The sequence below is a fragment of the Camarhynchus parvulus genome, chromosome 5 (genome assembly GCF_901933205.1).
Source record: "Camarhynchus parvulus chromosome 5, STF_HiC, whole genome shotgun sequence".
Classification (NCBI taxonomy): domain Eukaryota; kingdom Metazoa; phylum Chordata; class Aves; order Passeriformes; family Thraupidae; genus Camarhynchus; species Camarhynchus parvulus.
Genome location: NC_044575.1, coordinates 18,873,031 through 18,895,498, shown reverse-complemented (window position 1 = coordinate 18,895,498; position 22,468 = coordinate 18,873,031). Strand labels below are relative to the sequence as shown.

At 37.9% G+C, this 22,468-nt stretch overlaps 1 protein-coding gene across 13 annotated transcripts in view; it reads right to left on the bottom strand.

Moving 5' to 3' along the window:
* Positions 1-22,468, bottom strand: part of C5H11orf74 (chromosome 5 C11orf74 homolog) — a 39,819-nt gene that overhangs the window by 7,407 nt on the left and 9,944 nt on the right. For all 13 annotated transcript variants that reach the window (XM_030950453.1, XM_030950456.1, XM_030950457.1 and 10 more), the window contains 5 exons: positions 21,106-21,261; positions 9,303-9,460; positions 7,691-7,762; positions 6,712-6,766; positions 350-480 (listed from right to left, as the gene is read on the bottom strand). In XM_030950453.1, coding sequence (XP_030806313.1) covers positions 350-480; positions 6,712-6,766; positions 7,691-7,762; positions 9,303-9,460; positions 21,106-21,214 — 525 coding nt within the window. In that variant the 5' untranslated portion in view covers positions 21,215-21,261. The remainder of the gene's footprint in view (positions 1-349; positions 481-6,711; positions 6,767-7,690; positions 7,763-9,302; positions 9,461-21,105; positions 21,262-22,468) is intronic.

The following is a 22,468-nucleotide window of genomic DNA, read 5'->3' as shown; positions in this document are numbered from 1 at the left end:
GGGTAGCTAAAAGGCTTAAAGTGCAAAGGCTTACTTGAATATTCTGTGAGTTACACAAATTAAATATTAAAAAGCCCACATACCACTTGAAGTATTGAAGTGCACATTTTGAAAATGTAAGATTATATAGCAGCAGTGTGCAAGATAAAATAGTGTTTATTTCAATTCTTAACATATTTAAGAATTCATTATTCATTTAAAAATTAATAATATGACTTGTTAACTCACTGCAGTTTCACATAGTACATCTATATCCCTCTGTTCTTGTGGAAATCACAGTAGAAGCTAACAGGAAAAATAAAAATACTCCAAACCCCCAAAGTCTGAATGAATACATCTGACCTCATACCTCTTGGGCTTTGCTGTGTGATGGCTGGGGAACTGACCAGGCTCTGAACTTCGGCTGAACAGGCTTATCAAAGAAGGGTGTACAGCAACTCACTGTCTCTTCCACCTCTCCTGGAAGAACTAATGACCCTGCTGAATAAAAAAGAGTGAACATTAACCTTCCACTCGATGCATAAATTAGCAAAATCCTGCTAAAATCCTGTAGTGCTCAGACATGGGCAGTAGCTTGTTAGTCAGAGTGTGATGCAGTTATTGTTGCATAAGCTATCATTAAAACAGAGCCACGCAGTCCTGATCTAAAATCTAGGTAGTAATACTGAACTAAGGAAAAATCAAACTTGTCTGAAAACAGATAGGTTGCTCTTCTTTCCTAAGGGTGCTGAATTAAAATCCGGATGCAGATGCTTTTAAATTCAGAGAGCACCTGGTATTACATTCCTTTCTTTCAGAACAAAGATGAAGGTCCTCAGCAGAGACATCTGCAGTAGAAGTTATAAAACACCTTGTTTGCCACTGATGAGCTGAGCAGGGTCATTCATTTCTCTTTAGGTAGAGCTTCACCACCTATGTACATTGGGCATAAAGAATCATTGTAAAGCATCCTTAGTATGACTGTCACAGAACATTAAGTAAAAATACCTGGTAGAACTACTAATATTCCCCACTGCAGTGCCAGATTACTCTCTTGTCTAAGGGTATTTCACAGATGTTTGTTTCTCCCTGAGCTTTCCAAAAAGAGGTACTTGAGAGGACCTCCCCCTATCTGGGATGGAGTGACATGTAACCTTTCCATACAGGCAAGATCTGTTCCACAGTTCACAAATGAACAGCTTTTCTGAATCACTTTTCTTTTACAAACTTCAGCAAAACATTCATACCAGGACCAGTGGGTTTGCATTCTGTGATAGATCAGAAGAATATGCCTTAGGTTTAGAAATATCTTCTAACATGAATCAATCTCAGCTCTGCCACAGCACAGATGTGTCCATCGTGTCTCAGTAATGTTTTTATGAAAGAACTTAAGGGGACCATATGTCTTGCAATTTAGTCAAAGGATTATGTAAATCTACCTACTATTTTTTCAGCTGATACACAAGTTTCTTTACAGTTTTATACTACATTTACATTTATCTTGTAATCTCAGAATAAATTTTCAAAGCACTGCTTAAATGTTACTTAATGAAAGCAACAAGAGAGTACATAGATCCAGGGTAAAACGGATGAAGTGTCTGCTTATCTCTACCTGCACCATTTTACCACAGTAGTGGAGTTCCAGACCTCTCATTCCCCCGTGAACCTGCATTTGGAAATAAAGATTTCCTAGGTCTCTATAAAAAATCTATGATCAAATTCTTCATTTAGTTTTCTTGTGGGAATAGTGTACTATTTAAAAGCCAGCAGGGCTTCAAATTGGAAAGTAGAATATTGTTTTAGAAAGAGTTGCATTAATTCCCTTGGGTATTACATTTCTGGATTTTTGTCTCCTGTTTCGTGATAAGTGAGTTTGTTTTCATCCCTATTCTTTCAGTTGCTTATGTCTATCTCCAGCCATGTAAGTGCTTTCAGTCCTTGTTCTCAGCATAGCATCTGTTCTGATTCTGCACCAGTTATATGAGAAAACTTTCTGAAAAGGACAGCACAGTCCACAGGTATCTAGGCTATGTCTACACATGCTCTGCAGCTGCTTTTTTCATCATTTGGGTCAAAAGTATTTATAGAACAGAAGGAAGATGTGAATGCTCATTTAAAGACAATGGCATCTTCCACTATTGTTTTAAATTGCAACCTAGCTCTATAGCCTTACTAAAGCAAGGGAAGTCTGGACACCAGGAGGTTTTTATCACCTGATATAAACACTGATTATTTCTGCACTAAGAGCTTCTCCCCCTCAACAGACCAATCTGCAGAGAGAAGATGAGGAGGAAGCACTGTTATGCAACAGCCTGGCAATGGCTCAGAAAGATAACTCTTAAGAATTGGGACAACAGAAGGAAATTTATTTTTTGCTTTTAGCAAGAAGTGCTTGTCATACTCAGAATGTCAATTCCACTTTTTAAGGCTTGTTAGTAATGCAAACAATGTTTCAAATTCCCTTCAATCACCCTGTAAGAATGTAATCAACCTTTGTTTGCCAGTAGACATGCCAGAAATGAGCTTTGTCTCTCTCTATCCTGGCTGTGTGACAGCATATGAAAGTCTAATTGGTAAACGCTGTTTTCCCTGATAATGTTTAATAAAGAAACCCCTTCAGAGAGGAAAAATTAGAGAGTTTTGACAGTCGTCCTTCTCAGTGGGAGCACCCAAAGGAACTCCAGGCCATTGTAAGTTCTAGCCAGTACCTCACAGCTTGTTTAAGCTGCTGCTACAGCACTACTGGATGATGATCCTAATTAAGCTGCTAATTATGTTCTCTGTGGAGGTGATTAATTAGCAACAGGAAAGCCTTGGATACTGCCAACAGCACCATATATAGAGATAGCTGAACAGGCAGTGATACCAAAAAAACTGAGAAGACATTTTGAAATGCACCTCTCGTAGCATGAAGAATCAACTCCCTGGATGAAATGGCTGACAGTTTTACTGAAGTCCAGCATAATTTAATAACAGCATATTTGGAAGGTGAACAATAATACTCTTTAGTCCCTCCCTACCACATCCCAGAAAGTGATTACTAAATCTGTCAACACTGCTGAGTTGGGAGTTTTTTGCTTATTCTGTACCATAGACATCAATTGTGAGTATAGAAAAAAATAATCTACTGGCACAAGTCTGCTTCTAACTTTCAAGAGTGAGGAAGTTCAAAGTTTTGTCTATAACTTTACTGTAGCCAAATGATGCCCAGCTATATATACACTGACAGCTATATACACACTGACACAGGTTTTACCACTTTCAGACACTACATTTCACAAAAATGCTGTTGATGGGGAGTTGAGAAGAGAGTGATAACAAAAAAAGCTTAAAAGCTAAATTTTGCAGTCTCCTCTAATTCTCATGCTTCAGGCTGTTAGTCCCAAAGAGCTGCCTAGTGTGAAATCATCTCAAGGCAGTGTTAAATGGATTGCAGAGACTGGAGAAGAAAAACAAGAAAGGGATTCACCAGCTGGGGGGGAGCCCCATACTTTCAAAAATCCACTTCATTTAACTCTGAATCCTCTTTCTCAACATGATTTTTCTGGATGTAAGGATAGGCTCAAAATATAAATGGAGAGGCACAGATTATGAAAAATAACAGATGTTGATATAATTTGCCAAAAAATTATTGAACTAATCAATAGTTATGCTTGGCCTCAGCTTCAAAGTAACTGAGTCAATCAGGTTCTCCTCAGCCTCTGCAGTGTTACAGACAACTGGGACCTTGAAAAGACAAGTTTGCAGCACTTCAGTGCTCCAAGCTGGATCAGGATGAGACAATTATAACCTTGCCTATGAAGCCTCACCCACACATTTAATTAGTCCTGTTTCAATTTTCTCTTGCATTTAAACAATAGCACACTCAAAATCTCCAGATATTCTTTAACATGTTTGGTACTTTATTCAAATATTACCTATTATTACTTATTACCAAGATATCCCCCAAACTCTACATCAAGAAATTTGTAAGCAGTCCTGGAAAGTCCTGTTGCCAAAACATAGGCAGCATCCATCCATCCCTGGAGAAAGCCTGATCATCTCTATTGTTGCCTTAAGCTCCTTACAGTTAGAGATTAAATTCAGGGAGAAAGAGTGATTACAGTACACCGTGTCCATGCTGTCTCTACACAATGCATTAAGGCTATGGTTTAGGGCAGCAATTTCACTTTGCCAATCATGGCTTATGGTGCCAAAGTTACACAATGCAAAGCATTGCCCCTGTTTCAAGCTCTCAGCCCATTGCTGTCAAACAAAAGCAGCTACAATGAATTTGCATACTGGCCAAATCTGTGGGCTGCTTTTCCTACTTCTAAGAAGCAGTCACATTCATTCACACCTTAAAAGACATTGAACTTTACCAGATAAATTGGTAAAAAAAAAACAAAAAAAAAAAAAACAAAAAAAAAAAAAAAAAAAAAAAAAAAAAAAAAACCTTCACTAGAATGACTCTTCCAGGACATCTGCCAAACAGCACTGGTTAGATGGGATGTTTTAACACCTATTTTCTATCGTGCTTCTCATACTGTCAGCTTTAAATCAGTTGCCCTTAAGTGTGAATATTTACTGTATTAATGTACAATTGCTAACTCAGCTAACTGATATGCCCTTTAAAGCTAAGTGAAGCACAGAGATATTGAACTGCTGCCAATTACAAGGAGAGATAAAGGCTTGTTGCAATTACTAGCAAGGGATGGTATTTTTTACTGGGTAAAATAAGCTACGATATTTTTAAGCTTGTTTTGACAATATGAAGTCTTAAATCAATCATTTGTTCTGATGTAAGGTGGCAGGACTTAAAAAGGTCAACAACAGAATGCCTCATTTGTGTCACAATTTACCTCATTTATAAACTAACTGTAATTCTACAGAATTAATCTTTCATTAAGGTATTCACTAGTGATATTATTCTAGATTACTTTAACATTACAAGCAATAGAAGGGACATAATTTTATATTTTAAATTGCATTTTGTTGCTATGGTTTCTACAGGACTAAGATTTTATCTCTCTTACTATGAAGCTATTGAGTGGATTTCGATGTGTAAGACAGCTATCAAACCATAAGTGCTATTTTCTGCACTTAGGAGTCAAGAAGAAATTTTGTAGCCTGACTCAACAACTATCTTCAAAGATCAGGGTTCCCCAGGTATAAATTTGGATGTTGTTCACTTTCCTTGCAGCATTTAGAAGGAACAATTAATTTCTGGCTAGGCAGCATTTCAATGTTATAAAATAAAATCTAAAAGCCTAATGTTGTTACTGAGCATTGTTGATACATTCTCAATCTTCACTGAGGCAATCTGCCTCAAATGAAACGTGTTTTACCAGGGTTTTCCATATGTATGTGATTAATATTTACTCTTGGACACACACAAATACACAGAAATGACCCAAAAGCCGGAGAGAGGCAAGGTCTGTCACAGTACTGAACACACGGAGTTATCCCCAAGTTTAAGCAGAGCTCTTTTTCTCACTGTTCTGCTTCGTATTTTAACATTGGGCTTAATTCTCATCAACCACTTTGTGGCCTGTTTGGAACTACAGATATCTAACAATACTTTAATGAACTGGCTATAGGCATTTCTCCTTTCATTATAACACAAGTGAAATGTGGGTTTGTGCTTCCACCAGTAAACTCCAGGGCCTTTTTAATAGATAATGCCAGAATTTAAGACATAAACATAGAACAAGGCTCTACAAAGGGAAAAATGGGCACATATGAACACTGCACTCAAAAAAAATCTTTGACATTTGTACCTGATCTGGGACTGCTCATTTACTCCTTCCTTTCTGAAAGGTTGCCGTGAACCACTTACATTGGTTTATTATTTTCTTGTGAGATACGGGAAGTCTCTAAGCCCTCAGACTTCACAGGAATTCAGGACACACAGAAAGGAAAGACTAATCAAAACTTCACTGTAAGAGTGGAGAGATCAATCAAGTAGCAATAACTAAGAAACCAAGCATCAAAGCCCTGCAGCTTCTGTCTGTGACCTCAGGCAAATCCCTTAATCTGTGTGGCCTGGTTTCCTTGTACAGTCACAGGTATAGATGAGGAAAATTAATTCAAACACTAAAATGTTGTCACTTCTGTCTGTAAAGACCAAAGAAGGACCTATGACAGACAACTATCTACAGACATAAGCATTCCATTTACTTTTTGGAGGTGGGAGAGTTAAAATTATTATAGACGTACAGAAGAGTTCAACACAACTCAAAATGCTCCTAATTGGGATGTTTAAAGAAGTTCACTGTGAATTCGGAATTAGTCTAATCTATTATAAGCCCAGGATGATATCATTTTAATAGGTATGGACAGCATTTTCATTAAATATTTCCACTTTATAGCACTGTCTCGTAGCACCCACATTACTTTACAAAAAAACCTCTTGTAATGACTGTAATTCCAATACAAAATAGAAATGCATGAACATGGAGACATGTTGCTAACAAGAAGCGCTCTGCACTTCTAGGAAAGCTTGGAAAAAAAAAAAACTTCACCAGGACAAAGTACAATAAATATTCCTGTTAATTTATTATTTCATTACCTCTTAGAGTGGGGAAATTAGTACTTCAGTTTGGGGAACTGGGGCACTGCGGGGAATTTTCTAGCAATAGAAGAACTGAGTAAGATCATTGCTTTTAGGGGAGAAGCAGTTCTTTAATCAATGTTAACACACTTGCATTCAAAGACGGAAAACAATGGTGAATACGAAGGGGGAAAACCTACCACTGCATGTCTCCTCATCTGTGTCTACATCTTCCAAGTGTAAGTACTTGTCCACCTGCCATGAAAACACAAATCAGAAAATAGATAAAAATATATCAGTTCTACTCCTCATAGTACAATCTAGAGCAAAGCAAAAATGCATTAAATTGTCTACTTCATCTTCTCCATTTTCCCCTGCGTTTTTCCAAGAAAGCATATGAGTTTTCTTTGAAATGTGCAACCCAAAGGAAGTAGTTTTAGGTATAGTCAAAGATTTACTGCCAAAATTGCCACGTAACTTAAGTGATGGAAAGGAAGCTCAAGCTGTACAGTAAGTTTCTCAGAAACTTAGTGGGAAGATGGAGAAGTAAAATATTATCATAGGAAAATGATGCATGATAAGTTACTATGCAATTTTGCAAGCTCATTTCATATGACACAAAGAGAATACATGCTGTAGGCAAACTAGAGCTTGATCCTTCTGTTTTGACACTAATGGTAAATTGATTAGGAAAAAAAACCCCTAAGAATTATTACATTTCTAGTATTTCACCTGGGGCTTTACTCTACTGTTTTCTCAAGCTAATGTCCCTTGAACAATCTAAACTATTTAAAACATACTCAAAGACAAGACATTTCTCATTTCAGGTACCGCTCTGAATAGATGCACAGGGTGAGAATGAAAGGTTTTTCCCAGCCTATCCGCAAATAGTGTTACCACGGGATTGACTACATGTCCTGGATTTTCTTCTATGTTTCCATGAAGTAAGTAAAGATGTTCTCAGATAATTTTTTCCAACGTGGTTTGAAACAGTCTCAAGACTTACATAACCTTTACACTTTAAAAGTACATACTAACATCAGAAAAAATTTTGGACTGGTCTCATTCTTCTTTCCCATAGATGGGAAATACATCAGCAAACCGCAAGTAATTTGTAAATTAATACAGGAAAAATCAGTCATGTTCTGCTCATAATCCCCATTTTGAAGAAAACCTCACCTTCACTTTTTCAGACAGACTGAGATTATTTCCATCAGAGACACCAGCTGTTGAGCTCTCACTCATCACTGCCTGTAGACAGATAGGCAGAAATACTTACATGCATGAAACAGAATCAAAATCACAACCAAAGCTCCTACTGACTTATACATAGTTTACAGAATCACAGAATAGGTAAGGTTGGAAGGCACCACTGCAGGTCACCTTGAAAAAGAAAGAAGGCTCCCCTAGCACACATTACTCAGCTTTATAGATGTTGTATATAAAAACTTTTAAGAAGTGAATGGAATGCTCCTGAAAATAGAACAGGTACAGGTGATTCTCTGAAAACCTACACGGGACCAGATTGAATCAAATGGAACAACAGTGCAAGTAATCATAGCATGCCTAAAAAGCAGCATTTAGAACAGTAGCACTGTTTTCAGTAGCAGTGTTTTCCCCATTTTCCTTTCTCAGGGCAGGCTTAAAGGTTACAGTGGTCAACTTAATGTATTACGGCCTCTTCCTGCTACTACACTGCAATTTTTCTGCTGCATTCTACTATTATTGTATGTGTTTCTTAAACTGCTAATGTGACAAAAATGTGCAGGCATGTCTGAACCTTTTTCTTTTTTAGAAACAAAAGCATACATAAAGGTTTATGGAAGTTCCATTACATAAAGGATAATGGAAGTTGTATATTGCTTTATGTGGCAGAAAGACAATTCAATGTGGCTAAAGTAAGAAACATAAAGACAAATTATACCAATGAGGAAACAATACTTCTTATGAAAAAAATGGCAGAAAATATTGTCATTATTATTGCACAATCAACTGACAGAACATAATTGTTTTAAAAGCCTTGCTTGATTCTACTTCAAAGACATGTCCTAGCAAGGAGGAAAGTGGCAGCTTCTGCTCTGAGGCCTGGTAGGCCCATCATTTGAAAGCACTTTAGTGTGTTACTCAACAGACACAAAAGGACCTGCTACTTCTTTTTTAATAAAATTTAATGAAGGGCAATTTTGAGATTTTTACAGACTAGATCACAGCCTAATTATTTGTTATTCAGGCAGGAAGGCAGAAGTTCTTAACAAGTTGACTCCAATTTCCATCTCCCTCTCTTCCAGATGATGTCTGTTGTTTTCTTGTCCCTACACATTAAATCCCTAATCCCTTATGTTTCAGAAGATCAAAAATACCCATGGTCTGCCTACTGTTTACCTCAGGCAATAACACAGCTTCAGGAACACAAAACTCTGTACTTCCTAAATTCTACAAGAAACAAAATAAATCTGTCCATGCTGGTGGCATCCATACTCTCAGGATTTTTTTTCCTTTTTGCCAACCTCTACCACAAACTGCAGTCCTCAGTGAAAGCATTACTTAGCTCTTTGCAGGGTGCCTTATTTGTTAGTCAGATTATGGCAGCTCTTCAGCAGGGCAAATGCCACTGCCAAACACGATCTCTGCAGGTGCCTCTCTAAGCATTTAACACTTAGGTAGTATTTTAAATATTTGCCTCACATAGGATAAATACCACTAGCCTCTAACATTTGGACAGTGTATCTCTCCATATTTTCATCTGTTTAAATGTGGTGCTTGTCCACATGGACAAATGTTAACTCATTACCTCATTCTCATTTGGCATCCGTGGTGGAAATGACACCCACATTTCTTTGCTTCTTTCAGGTGAGCCATCCTGTTTATTTCTGTTTGGTAATTCAGAAGTAGAACATTTTTTTCTTAAGGAGTCCACTTTACTTCCCTGAATTGTCTTTCCCTCTCTCTCTGCAAGCAGAATTACACCAGATCAGATAACATAATGCATTATCCAAGAAAAAAAAAGCATGTATTTAATTACATTTAATAGTGACTTTTTTACACATTCACTTTTCCTCTCACAAAAGCTTCCATGTATTTTAAGTATAAAATAAAACTTTAGCATAAAACCTTACCAGACTTTACCATAAAACTGAATATGCAGTTTGAACTTCAATTGCACAGAGTCCCACCTATTCCTCAATACTGAAGAATTCATTATCACAAAAGCTTATGCAAGATACAGAAAACTTCATAAAATCAACCAAGAAAATAAATACCCCAAAAAGCAAGACAGTAAGGTTACACCTTACTGCATCTAGAAGCTGACTACTATGTGCATGGAAGTATGGATTTCCAAACCCACACTGAATAGCTGGTTTTTTTTCTTCAACCTGGCAAAAAATAAAGTAATCACAGCCAAAATAAAAATGCAGTACTTTTTATTTTAAAAGTCCCATTATCAAATAAGGAGCAGTTATAGGTAAATCAATTTAAATGAACTTCACACCACATGTTCCTAATGAAAAATAAATGCTCATTTAATTAAGCTTTTTGGGTTTAGTTTGAAAAATTTACTTTGCAACAATAAGAAACACTGCACTGCATTTCTAAAGCATAATTATGTATTATAAGCATTGAAGTAACTCTTGTGGAGAGTTTTAATGATGCCTTTGGGGTTGCTACGTTGAGCCATACAGCAAAGAATTATTAATCCCCTGGGACAGCTCTCTGCTGCAGTTACTGTGACACGCAGAAAGGGCTGGCAGCTGGGCATAACCTGAAGTCCACCCTTACAAGAGTCAGGGCTCATAGAAAGCAAACTGCACCACACCAGAGAAATCTAGTAAACAGGTTTCAATATTTATTGAAATAACAGATGGATCCCGTGAATAATTCCCTAATCCCAGGTCTCTGTAACATCTTGCTTCTCCCTGCTTCTTTTGCAAGAACTTTCCTAAAACAGTATTTGGATACAGCAGTACACATGAGCCATCACGTTTTCAACAATCTCTTTTTAAGCCATAGAAATGAAGCAGTATTAGACATGAAACTCTATTTGAAATTCTTGACTGGCAAAATGGTCACCCACTATTTGAAGATAATTTTACTGTCACCCTACTTTACAAGAAGAACTAGATGGCTAGCTCAAAAAACTTCCTTCTTTTTTTACTTTAGCAGTAAAACAGGATGGGCTTCCTGTTTTATCCTAAGAACTTGCCAGTTTTATCTTAAAGACTGACAAGCCACAAAAGAATATTAATGTATTTTGGGGCAAATGTGTATGGGCAAATAATGCAGCTGAACATCTGCAGACCAGCAGAGTACCAACAGGGCCTGAGGACCAACCAGGGTCCTCCCTGTGCACATCAGGAGCATTTCTGTATGAAAAGCGATAAAAAGATTCTGGAAGCCATACACTTTTCTCACCAGACCAACAGAGAGACAAAAGAAATCATCACTGGAAAGATCAGAAGCATAATTCATAGAGCCAACAGACTCAGAGTAAACATGACATTCCTGCACTAGCCCATGCTTTTCTTGCATACCACTGTGGTCATTCTTCTGGGCTATAAATCGGATCATCCTTCTCAAAAATATAGGTTCTGAGTTCTCCAGAGAAAATAATACCACTTTTAGCATCAAAAGATCTATGACACATAGTTGGGCAGTTATAATTAGGCACACATATGAGCTGACAAACTTGTTTTATTAGGTTATATTTTTTCTGGACACCTGAACTATTGTCACAGCTAAAAAGCTAGATAGATTAAATGAGCTAGTAAGAAATCAAGTACATTTAGAGTATTTATGTGCCATTTACCAACCCCAGACTACAGCTTAGAAGCACTCTCCCTTTTCCTAAGAGATCAGCCATAAACTCTTGACAGAAACTTTTTTCTGGTTAAGACCATTGCAAAGTTATTGGGTTAGAGAATATTAAACAATACATTTGATGAAACATTCAGCACTGCAATGTGATACTAGATTCATGACTGCTTGTGAAGAAAAATTCAGAAGAAAAATGTCCAAGCAACCCAAAGTTGTTAAATGCAATTCTGTGGACAGAGTATCTACTATGCAACCATGCGTATAATGAGGCCATGCCATATAAATTAAAGGGGGGGCAGGTGATATAAACATTATGTTGCCAGCCTTGAGCACAGTCCCTCAGGACCAGTAAGAGCCAACTTCAGCTGCCTAAAGCAACTCCTGACACCTACAGCCTCCCAATGCATGCACCACATAACTGGCCCCTTTGAAGCAGTAACTGTAATGAACTTAAAAAATATTATTTAAAAAGCCACACAAAAGTTGTTTTGAAGTTAAAGAAACTACAATCTGAAGACAAGCATCACAGGTGTATTTCTTTGATAGTGTTCTGAATTTCAACCATTTCTGTTCTTACTTTTTGAAGAGAAGGGGAAGAAGGAAGGATGGCATTCAAGCCAGCAAGAGGATCACTGCCTTTCCCCTGACTAAGTGATAATTGACTCATTATTCACAGTCACAGCTCTCAACCTGCCAAGATCCTGTTGTAGAAGAGTGGCCTTCACAATATGTGATGAAAATCAAAAATAAGGGATACAAACACAACAAAATGTAGCAGAGGAAGAAAGTTGAAATTATATAAAGATCCACATATTTATTCTGCAGACAGATTCTGTCTCACTTTTTAGTCATTTCACTGTCAGTATCTTAAAAATGAAATAACAAGCCAACTTAGATCTCTAGAAAAGTACATCTCAGTCTCTCAAGAGCAGTATCCATCATAATTGTGTGTCACTATGAGTATGGTGCAGACTTCAGAAACATGTTTCAATCAAAAAGGATATCCAACTTTATAAATTTTTTTCTCTCCTGCTATCTATCCTCTATATTGCCTAAAATTCTCTTTGTCTTCCAATCTGGACAGGAATTTTTTGAGAATGTCTAGTGATTACCCACATATTTCAAAGAATAATGGAGTCACTTATCACAAAACCAGAGAAGAGAGCTACCTGTATTATCCGGAAAAACTTACTGTCAGTGAAATCTCTCAGATGACATAGTAGCCCCAGAAGAATGATAAAATTCTCATGGTCTGCAGCATTTCAAAGCCAGACCAGACAGAGCAATCAATAACATACCACAGAATACACTGGACAAAACAATTCAAACTAACAGGTACTTCCCACTTTTTTCAACTGGATTAAATCATTTCAAAAACAAAAACTTGTTGAGATTTAGAAACAGGCCCCTTTAGCTATAAAACAGCAACAACAACAACCACAAAAACTCATACAGCAAAGCTACTATTTTAGTTCAAATTTACTTTTTTGTCCTCAAATCCTGGACTGAGGGCCAGCAGAAGGCCTACGAATTCCTTAAATCTCTTCTAAGTTATGCTTGGATGGAAAACCTGGAATTCAAATATTACAGTGACTTTTTGCAGGACTCCTGAACTAAAAAACCAAAAAAAAACAATTTTACTCACAGTACTATAATAACTGTCTTGAGCAGAGATAACAAATACAAATGTCATGTTCATTCACTTTCTCCATTCTTCAAACACACCATCAGCAAACATTTTAAAACAAGAAACAAAGGCTGTCACTGAAATGTTTCCATAAAATACCACTTTGACATTTCACAAGGTGGTAACACACTCTAGAACTACCTGTATTTAACTACTTGTAACCATGTAAACCATTGTACAGCACTGCATTTGTTTACCCTAAATTACAAGCTGTAAGAGGAAGAAATTTCAAGGTTAAAAACCCAGTTTGCTGAGAAGATAATTTTAGAAACTTTTCTTAATTTTTGTTAACTCAATCAAAGCAGCTCCCACATCTTCTGCAGTAATCCTATGACACAATAATCCTACCAAAATCTGCAGCCTTCCTATGCTTATATATTGTCCTGCTGGGAACAGAACACAGTGTTTTAAAGTTACTTAGCCTAAAAAAGCCATTCTGATTTATGCTAACCAGATACCTTTCTGTTTCCATGTATTTTTATGTATAAATTGCTGTATATCAATGCAGTTCGACTGACTTTTCAACAGAAGAATTATCCCATATAGTATGTACCTGGAAGATTTCAGTACTTGAGTCCTACATGCCTGTCTAAAATTAAGAGCAATTCAGGTGTAATTCAGGCACCTAAACTTCATCATGTAGTGCTGCTTTAGGAGTCTAAGGGCTTAGGCAGTGGATGTTTTACAGGTATTGTACCATATCTGCCCACACTCAGCATCTGCAGTGTCTATCCCATTACTATCTGAGCTCATGTAAGGTCCATTCAAATCTCACTCCATCAAAATCTGCACTAATTTCAATGGCAGTGATCTCACAGCAGTACTGAGCAAGCACAACTCCTTTACAGCAAAGACCCTGCCTAAAACATTTACCTCAGTGTGGAAATTAATATTTGTAACACAAAAATTCAGCTGGTGCAGCCTTTTCCCCTAACATCTTTGATCTTATCCTGATTAAATGACAAACAGTCAGCACAAAGTATTGTCTAGACTTTTTTTTCTTCCCCTTTCAGAAAAGGTCAGGTTTTACTATAATCAGTAATATGGGCTTGATTTTTTAATTTAAATTTACCCATTTCTTAAGGAAATTCCACTGTATTATTTCCTGAGCTAGGATAATACCTATTCCGTGGACTGGGACAAGTAATTTCAGTGGGACTAACTCTAACCTAAAAGGGTAAACTCTTAAGTCCTGATAGTTACTTTTGACTGCCATTTTTGGATACTTAATGTAGTATGTTTAAAAGTAAGTCAGGAAAGGACTTTTTTATGTGTTCCTTTAGGGGACAGATGAATGACTGCTGCTATCAAGTATATTTTCAGCTGCTCTCACTGACCTGCTCTAGCTTAATGTACAGCAACACTTCTCTAAAACCAAATGAGCTCCTAATTTTCAAAAATTTAGCTGGTTTTTTATTGTATCAGTATCTCTTCCTTTGTACTTAATGGAACATATGTGTTCTGATTTTATGTAGTGTTTATCTGTATCAATATATATGTCTCTGTTGTGCTTTTGATAGTCTGTGTTAGAAAAAGGGCAGTATTTCCTGTTTATTCCTCATTTACCCCATCTGATCATTTAAAAATTCATATGATTCTTTCACAGCTCAGCAATGTTGTTGCTGGATACCTTCTCCATTTGAATACTAATGCTGTCAGTTAAATAACAAGGCAAATGTGCCCTACAGCATTTCAGTACCTTGTATAAGCAAAATCCTATTTCTTTCAACAGATGTACAAGAACTCCAGACTTCTTTCTGAGTTTGGGTTATACTAAGCCATACTTTGAACCTATTTCTTAAATACTTGGGTTTTTTGGTTTTGTTTTGTTTTTTTTTTACAGTCAAAGAAACTGCAAATATGTTTAAAGATCTCCTCAGCACAAGGAAACTACATTAAATACATATGTTGGGAGCACTTTAAAAGAACAGTGATGTACTTTTAAAGAATGTACTTTTAAAAGAATGTGATGTACTAATAAATCAAGGCAGGATCAATCTTGAAGTCTTTCAGTGTGCTTGCATCCTAGAAGAATTCAGCACTAATAGGTGAATAGGTAAGCGCTGAAAGAAACAAGCAAATTGTATATAATTAAAGGATCTGACATTTTCACACAAAGTATTCATTTCTTAACAAATAGTATAAAAAAAGATGACAGCAGGTGGGAACAAAATAAAATGTCAGAAGACCCAAGAGTTTTGAAAATGCTGATATTTGGATATTATTATCACAACAATAAGGCATCCCTAAAAGGCCTGATTTATTTTTTTAAGGCAAAAGCCTGCTTTCTTGAAATTAGGCACTTCTATTTAATTTTCTACTGAACACTGAAAAGTACCCAATTCTACAAAGAGTTCAGCACTAAATTGGAAGTGAGGTCACTCGACTTCTGATTGTCCTGTTGAGTTACTCATACACAGCTCTGATCTCTGACATTATTTGCTTTGTGTCATTTCCACATGTTTCCACGTGGGCTTTCTCAGCTCACTGTAATACATGAAACTAAGCCAACAGCTGCATTTAGTGCACTTTGATGCCTTTCTAGACAAGGTGATGAGGTACAGCAGAATTCACTCTGTGTTACTGCTTTTCATATTACCAGAATTCAATCACTGCCAATATGCCACTACAGGATAGAACCTCTACCAAAGTATCAACAGCAAAATTACTAAATACTTCCCTTTCTATGTTCTAAAAAATCTCAGTTATGAAAGAGAATGATTTTTTTTTTAATTTTTAGAAATTCAGAAATTCTTTAGTAATAAAGGCATCACAGAAAACAAAGAATTGCTATTAGGGAAACACTACTGTTCAAGAGCTGTTCAAGTTTCCAGGATCTGAGTGCCCCTGTACTTATCTGGTGCTGCCACTGAGCTATTGTGCAAATGTACAAGTCATCTCCCTTCTTTCGGCCTATTTTTTCTATCTGTACAATTGAGATGAAGTATCTTGCAGAGCAAATACCAGGCCAACAAATATCCATAAAACAGATCAGTTATTATTATTTCAAAAATAATCTATTACATTTGCATTTCTATGTCTGGTATTTTTTCTACATTTAGGGGCTCTGTATGGTATTTGATTTTATACTATATTGAATAAAGGCTACACAGAGATAGCTACTGAATTTATGATCAATAGAAAACTGCAAATTTTGTCTCCCAGCCAATTCTATCAAATGATCCAGCACAACACATCAATAAAAAGCTCTGAATTGACGCTGTTTCCCTATTTCATGCCCTGTTTAAGTTCCCTGGGGATGACAGATTAATTTAATTCGTTTTACTGAACTGTCTAGTTGCTTTTATTGGCAAATCTACTCCTAGGTTGAAATTTCTCTTGGGGTTAGCATTGTCCTACTGGTCCATTTTTAAAATAAAAGTGCATTCACTGTCACTTCTCATATAGTTCTCTGCTATGCTTTCTGCTGTGAAGACTGACATTTGTAAAGTGCCCCCACTGACACTTATATGGGAAGTTTAAAGTTGTTGTTTTTCCTATATGTAGTTAATGTAAAAAGGAAGTAGACAGCTACAGTCAAATGGACTGTGAACTGAATATCTTGCCCAGCTTTCACTGGGGAATTAAGTTAATCTGAGCATAACACAGAATATGGCCCTGGCATGCCACCTGTAAGCACAGAAGTGATCAGTAACTTCCAAACTTCCTCCACTTGACAGTTTGTTCAGCACAGAAGCATCAAAACAACAGCACCAGGGCTAAGAAGTTTCAATCCAAGCTGTGGCTTGCTTAGATGGGTCTAATCAAGTTCTCTGGACTTCAACACACTGCTGGGCAGTGGGAGCAAAATTATCAGCAGGAATGGAATTAATTTAATCCTAGTGGTCAAATGTCCAGAACCATAGAAAAAATGCAAATCTTAACTTGGATTTGGGTAAGAATTTTGTTCATGGCAGCATTTTCCTATCCAGCTGAATGACCCCCAATCCTGTATTTTTAGAAGTGGGAGAGGAGTAATTTAAAATCTATATTACAACTTTGAAGCTTGGACCATTTGGGGTTTTTTTCTGTATTTTTTGTACAAGGTCAAGTGAGATATTTAATGTTCCAGTGAATTTTCCATTCTTCCTCTGAGTTTTAAAATATGAGCAGATGCTGCCTTCTGATTTTGAGCATCATAGCTCTGCACCAGATTTCAAACACTCCCTAAGATTTGAAAGAGGCTTTTGTCCTCTGTGGCAATTTTTTCAAAAGCAGAGTTGGATGGATTTCCATGAGATTTTGTCCAAAGTTTTTCTAGAAATTGTGTAGTTTTGTATACACCACTCATTGACCACATCTGCAGAAATCTCCACTCCTTTGTAAATTCATCTCTTCTGAGGCTCCTTCAACTGCAAAGCTTTACAGCGAGTATGAAAGATTTCATTTTCCTGGACTCATGCTCTAATTTACTAAATTACATTCCCATGGGTTCACCCGTCCTTTTGCCCATATATTCATCTTCTTAATATTATCCCTATGACAAAAAGCACACTTTGGATGCTCTAAACAGGAAAAATAAAGAGGCTTAACTAGAATCTTGACCTAGCCCTCAAATGCCCATCCATTACAGAATCAATAAAAAAAGTTTTTAAAAAATCTACTTATGAAGGAAGTACTCCTATAATTTTAAAATTTTCTTTATTTAACCTATATAGGTCATGTTCTGTTGGAGCAGTATGTTTTATATGCTGAGGTCAGGGTTTTAAAAATATATTCACATATGTTTATTCATTTTCCATCAGATTTGTAGAGTCTGAATTTTATTCACATTTGTAGATGTGAATAAATAGTCTTACTGTAGGATTTACTTGCCAGTTAGTCTATGAACGCTCATATTCTCACTGCATCAAACACATTTTAAAAAACAGAACCACTGAGATTTTTAGGAATACTTAAATCGGGAAGATTAAAATTCCATATCAAAGATGTAGTTTTATGGTCCAGGTAAGTTATAACATATCTCTGTGCTAGTTAAACCAAACACACATCATGAAACCAATTACACATTATTTAGAAAGACTTATTTTGACTCCAGATCTTGTTCTATGTGAACTACGAGATTATCTTTCCAAATAGCAGAAGGAAGAAGAGAAGTAGTCAAAGGTAATATCACATATTCAGATACAATAAAAAGACAACATTCTAAAAATGTGATTTTCTTGATTAGGATATAAGCAATGCTCAAAAAGCCAAATTGAAGTCAAGAATGTAAAAGTTCATTAATCCTGTTTCCCACATTCATAAGAATGAAACTATACTCTAAGCAGAAGGTCCTAATGTGTCCACAGGGAGTGACTCCAGGCCATTTATAGCCTGAAAAGGTTCTTTTTAGCTAGGCTAGAACAGCCAAGGATGTTTGGATCCTTCTACTCAAGGTATATGCTCTACAGCCTCACTGTGTGTAAATTTAACGTATGAATAAAAATTTTAAAAACACTAGAGTATCAGATTCTTATGAGATGCTTTCAAGAATAACACAGAAACTTCAGCTGAAAATATCCTTGCAATGCCAACTGCACACCTAGGATAAATTCATTCACAAGTGAAAATCACCTTCTGTAAATATGTTACTCTGTGAAATCAATGGGATTCAATTAGTTTTGTGTGTTTTCTGTTTCCAATGTTATGACAGACAAAAATCTATCAGATGACAATGTATGTTTTATGCTTTAAGTAGAATCTTTGCAGGTCACTAGTTTATAATGCAAACCAGCAGGCTGGGTACCTTTAAAGGAAATTGAAAGTGGGGGCAAAACAAGTTGAGCTGTTCAGTTCATACCATCGTAAGAACCTGCATTTCTAAGCATTTGATTCAGGTAAAGCTCTACCTTTTATATTATTTTAGTGGCAAATGCCTACAGTGACAGTGAAAGTGACTGAAATACAGGCTGAGGCTTTTTGCAAGTAGCATCATGATACGCAGCATGCTTCTATGATAGGAGCTATCCCCAGTGTATCAATCATACATAAGAAGACCAGAACCGGACTTTCAATCCTCTTATCTCATCCCCCAGTGTCTCCTTTCTCTTCTATATTTTATAGGCAGAAGAGACAGAAAGTTGCCACAAGATTATTCCTGTGGCAGCTTCAGCTCCCCCACTGGTTTCCTGCTCAATGCTTGTGACTGACACTTAGTTCTGCCTGAAGGATAAGGACAGGACAGACTTCTGAGTACCAATCAATGGGGCATGCCACATGCTGTAATTGAAATATACAGTGCTTCTGCAATAGTATGAGGACATCACTTCTAGTGCAAAGCAGTGGTAAAGAGAATTGTGAGTAATATGTAGCTTGCACGTATTTTTATGGCACCTGTCTGAACATGGTTAAAAATGTGAACCCGAGCTACAGAATTGGAATTCTGTAACTCAGCAATGCTCAGATCAAGGTTAAGCTCCACTTTTTATTTCATCTGCAGAGCATGAGATCCTTTCAGCCTAATCATTACCTGATGTCCTGCTGTACCTTCATCCAAGTTACCTGTTAGCTTGGCACAGGATGGGCCAGGTTGGAAGTGACTACAGTGGGTCACCTGGTCCAACCTCCCTGCTTAAGCAGGGTCATCCCAGAGCACCTTGCACAGGATTGTATCCAGAGAGATCTTGAGAATGTCTACTGAGGGAGACTCCACACCCTCTCTGGGCAATCTCTTCCAGTGCTTGGTCACCTGTACAGCAAAGATGTTCTTTCTCATGTTCAGGTGGAACTCCTGTGCATCAGTTTCTGCCCACTGCCTCTTTTCCTATTGCTTGGCACCACTGAGAAAGGCCTGGCTCCATCCTCTGACATCCTCCTGTCACACACCTACAGACATTGATAAGGTCCCCTCTCATTCATCTCTTCTCGAGGCTGAACAGGCCAGACTGCCTCAGCCTTTCCTCATAAGTGAGATGCTCCAGCTCCTTAATAATCTCTGTAGCCCTGCCGGACCTGCTCCAGGAGCTCCAAATCTCTCTTGTCCTGAGGAGCCCAGAACTGGACACAGCACTCCAGATGTGCCTCACCAGGGCTGAGCAGAGGGGCAGGATCATTTCCCTCAGCCTGCTGGCAATGCTGCTCCAAATGCACCCCAGGATCCCATTGGCCTTCTTGGCCACTGCTGGCCATGGACAGCTTGTGTTCCACCAGGACCCCCAGGTCCTTCTCCAAGAGCTGCTTTCCAAGAGCTCAGCCCCAGCCTGTGCTGCTGCAGCTGGTTGTTCCTCCCCAGGAGCAGGACCTGCACCTGCCTTTGTTTAGTTTCAGAAGGTCCCTCTCTGCCCATCTCTCCAGCCCATCCAGGCCCTTCTGAAGGGTTGCACAGCTCTCTGGTGTATGGGCCACTCCTCCTGGCTTTGTGTCTGCAGGAACTTGCTGAGGAGGCCTCTGCCCCTTCCTCCAAGTCACTGATGAATTAGGTAAACCAGACTGGGCCCAGTATTGAACCCTGGGGGACACCACCAGTGACAGGGCCCCAACCAGACCCTGTGCTGCTGATCATGACCCGCAGGGATCTGCCACTCAGACAGTTCTCAACCCACCCTACTGTCCATTAATCCAGCTCACAATTCCTGAGTTTGCCTACAAGGCTCTTGTGAAGGACAGTGTTGAAAGCCTTGCTGAAATCAATTTAGACAATATCCACATCCCTCCAGGTAATTGTTTCATCACAGAATGCAATCACTCTTTAGAAGGCACACACACAGGCACAGCACAGTCATCCAGTGTCAGTAAAGCTGTAAAAGTACCCAAATCACCATCTCACACTATTAAGTACTTTCCTCAGGCTCTTCTTTTATGGAGACTTCTCAAGTAAAACAATGCAAGATGTACTAAGGAAACATCTATCCTTCCAAACAGTGCATGTTCCCCACTCCTCCACAAAGCAAGCATAAATGGCTAACCACCTGTAGAGACACAGCAGCCTGGGAAACAATCTGTAGAAAGTTGTCCTTAGGGTTCCCACTGCTGAGTGGAAAAACAAAAGCATCACAAGGATTTGCCTAAAGTCACAAAGCAGGTGAGTAACACGACGACACTAAATACCACTGCTTATTTTTTTATCTTTCCTTCTGTCTGTGGTATCTAACAGGAGATTTGCGAAATTACATACCTTTCAAAAGATATGTGAATGTATTTAGAAACTCCTCATATGACTGCTCATGGCTATTAATAAATTGATCAAGGATGCTGTTCTTTAACAGTTGTTCTCCCATGATCATGCACACCTTGAGAGTCGAATAGGTATATCTGGTTTTGTAGGCTGCTCCTGCAATAGAAAGAAAAGAGCTATATATACGTGCAGGCAGAAAACAAATCAACAGAAAAGTCCCTAGTTCACATAGATGGGCACTAGCAAGTATACTTTTTCTTCTCTCCTTGTGTAGTTCTATCTTGTCAGTGGAACTTTACTCAGCATTTCTCCCAAAATTCACATGGACATAGAAATTTTAAGTACAAAAGGAGAAACTGTGATCATTTATGCTTGAAATTTATGACCTTGGGTAATATGGGCCACAGAAGAGCCAGCTTCTCTTGGTGTTGTTCACTCCCTTAAGTTGTTCAGTCTTTCAAACCCTGCCTTCTTTGCAGAAACAGTGACATCCCTCACCAGCATGTTGTATTTAACAGCCAGGACACAGCTGTACATTGAAATTTTGGACTGAATCCATCACCTTCAGGTGCACTGCTCACTGAACCATCAAAGCCACAAACTCAGATTTTGGACCACATGTTAAATCCCAATGACACACATTTGTGTGTGTGTGTGTGTGTGTGTGTGTGTGTGTGTGTATGCTGAGGCAGGACACAGGACAGGGAGAGCATGCTGGAGCCAGACAGCCATGCAGGAATATGAGGATTACTCTTGAGAATGGAACAAATGCTGAGAACTGAAGGAAGGGAGCTCCACTCTCCAGTCACACAGCAACAACTTTGCAGCCCACCTTCATCACTTAACCAGACTCTGCGGGTCCTGAACTGCCCTCGGTGAAGCATGTTGAAGTTAACCTTGCTCCTAACTCATAAAATCTGTGTAAATGCATTTTAACAGCTGCATGACGCTAAGCACTCACCCATATTACTTATTTTTCATACACATAGGTCCACACTAATAGAATCAGTTTGCACACAAACTGATCAAGATGCAGGAGCGCATTATACACAAAATGCTTGATTTGCATGTGCTCCTCTGTCTCCTCTCCTGATTTACCACAACACTAAGAGGTGGATTTTGGGAATGAAAGCTTAATTCTTCAGCAAAACTTCAACAGTACTAAGGAAAGGCTGCCAACCTGATACTGAAGTTAAATAAGATTGAAAAGTAATTGTTTGGAGACCAGAAAGAAAATAAAGCATGACTTCTAACATAAAGCTCTAATTTTGTTGCACTGCCTGCTTCCAAGGAAGACTAATGTTCTGAAGATATCAAAATACACACACACCCACATGACCTAAAGTTTAAGTTTTCTAATATT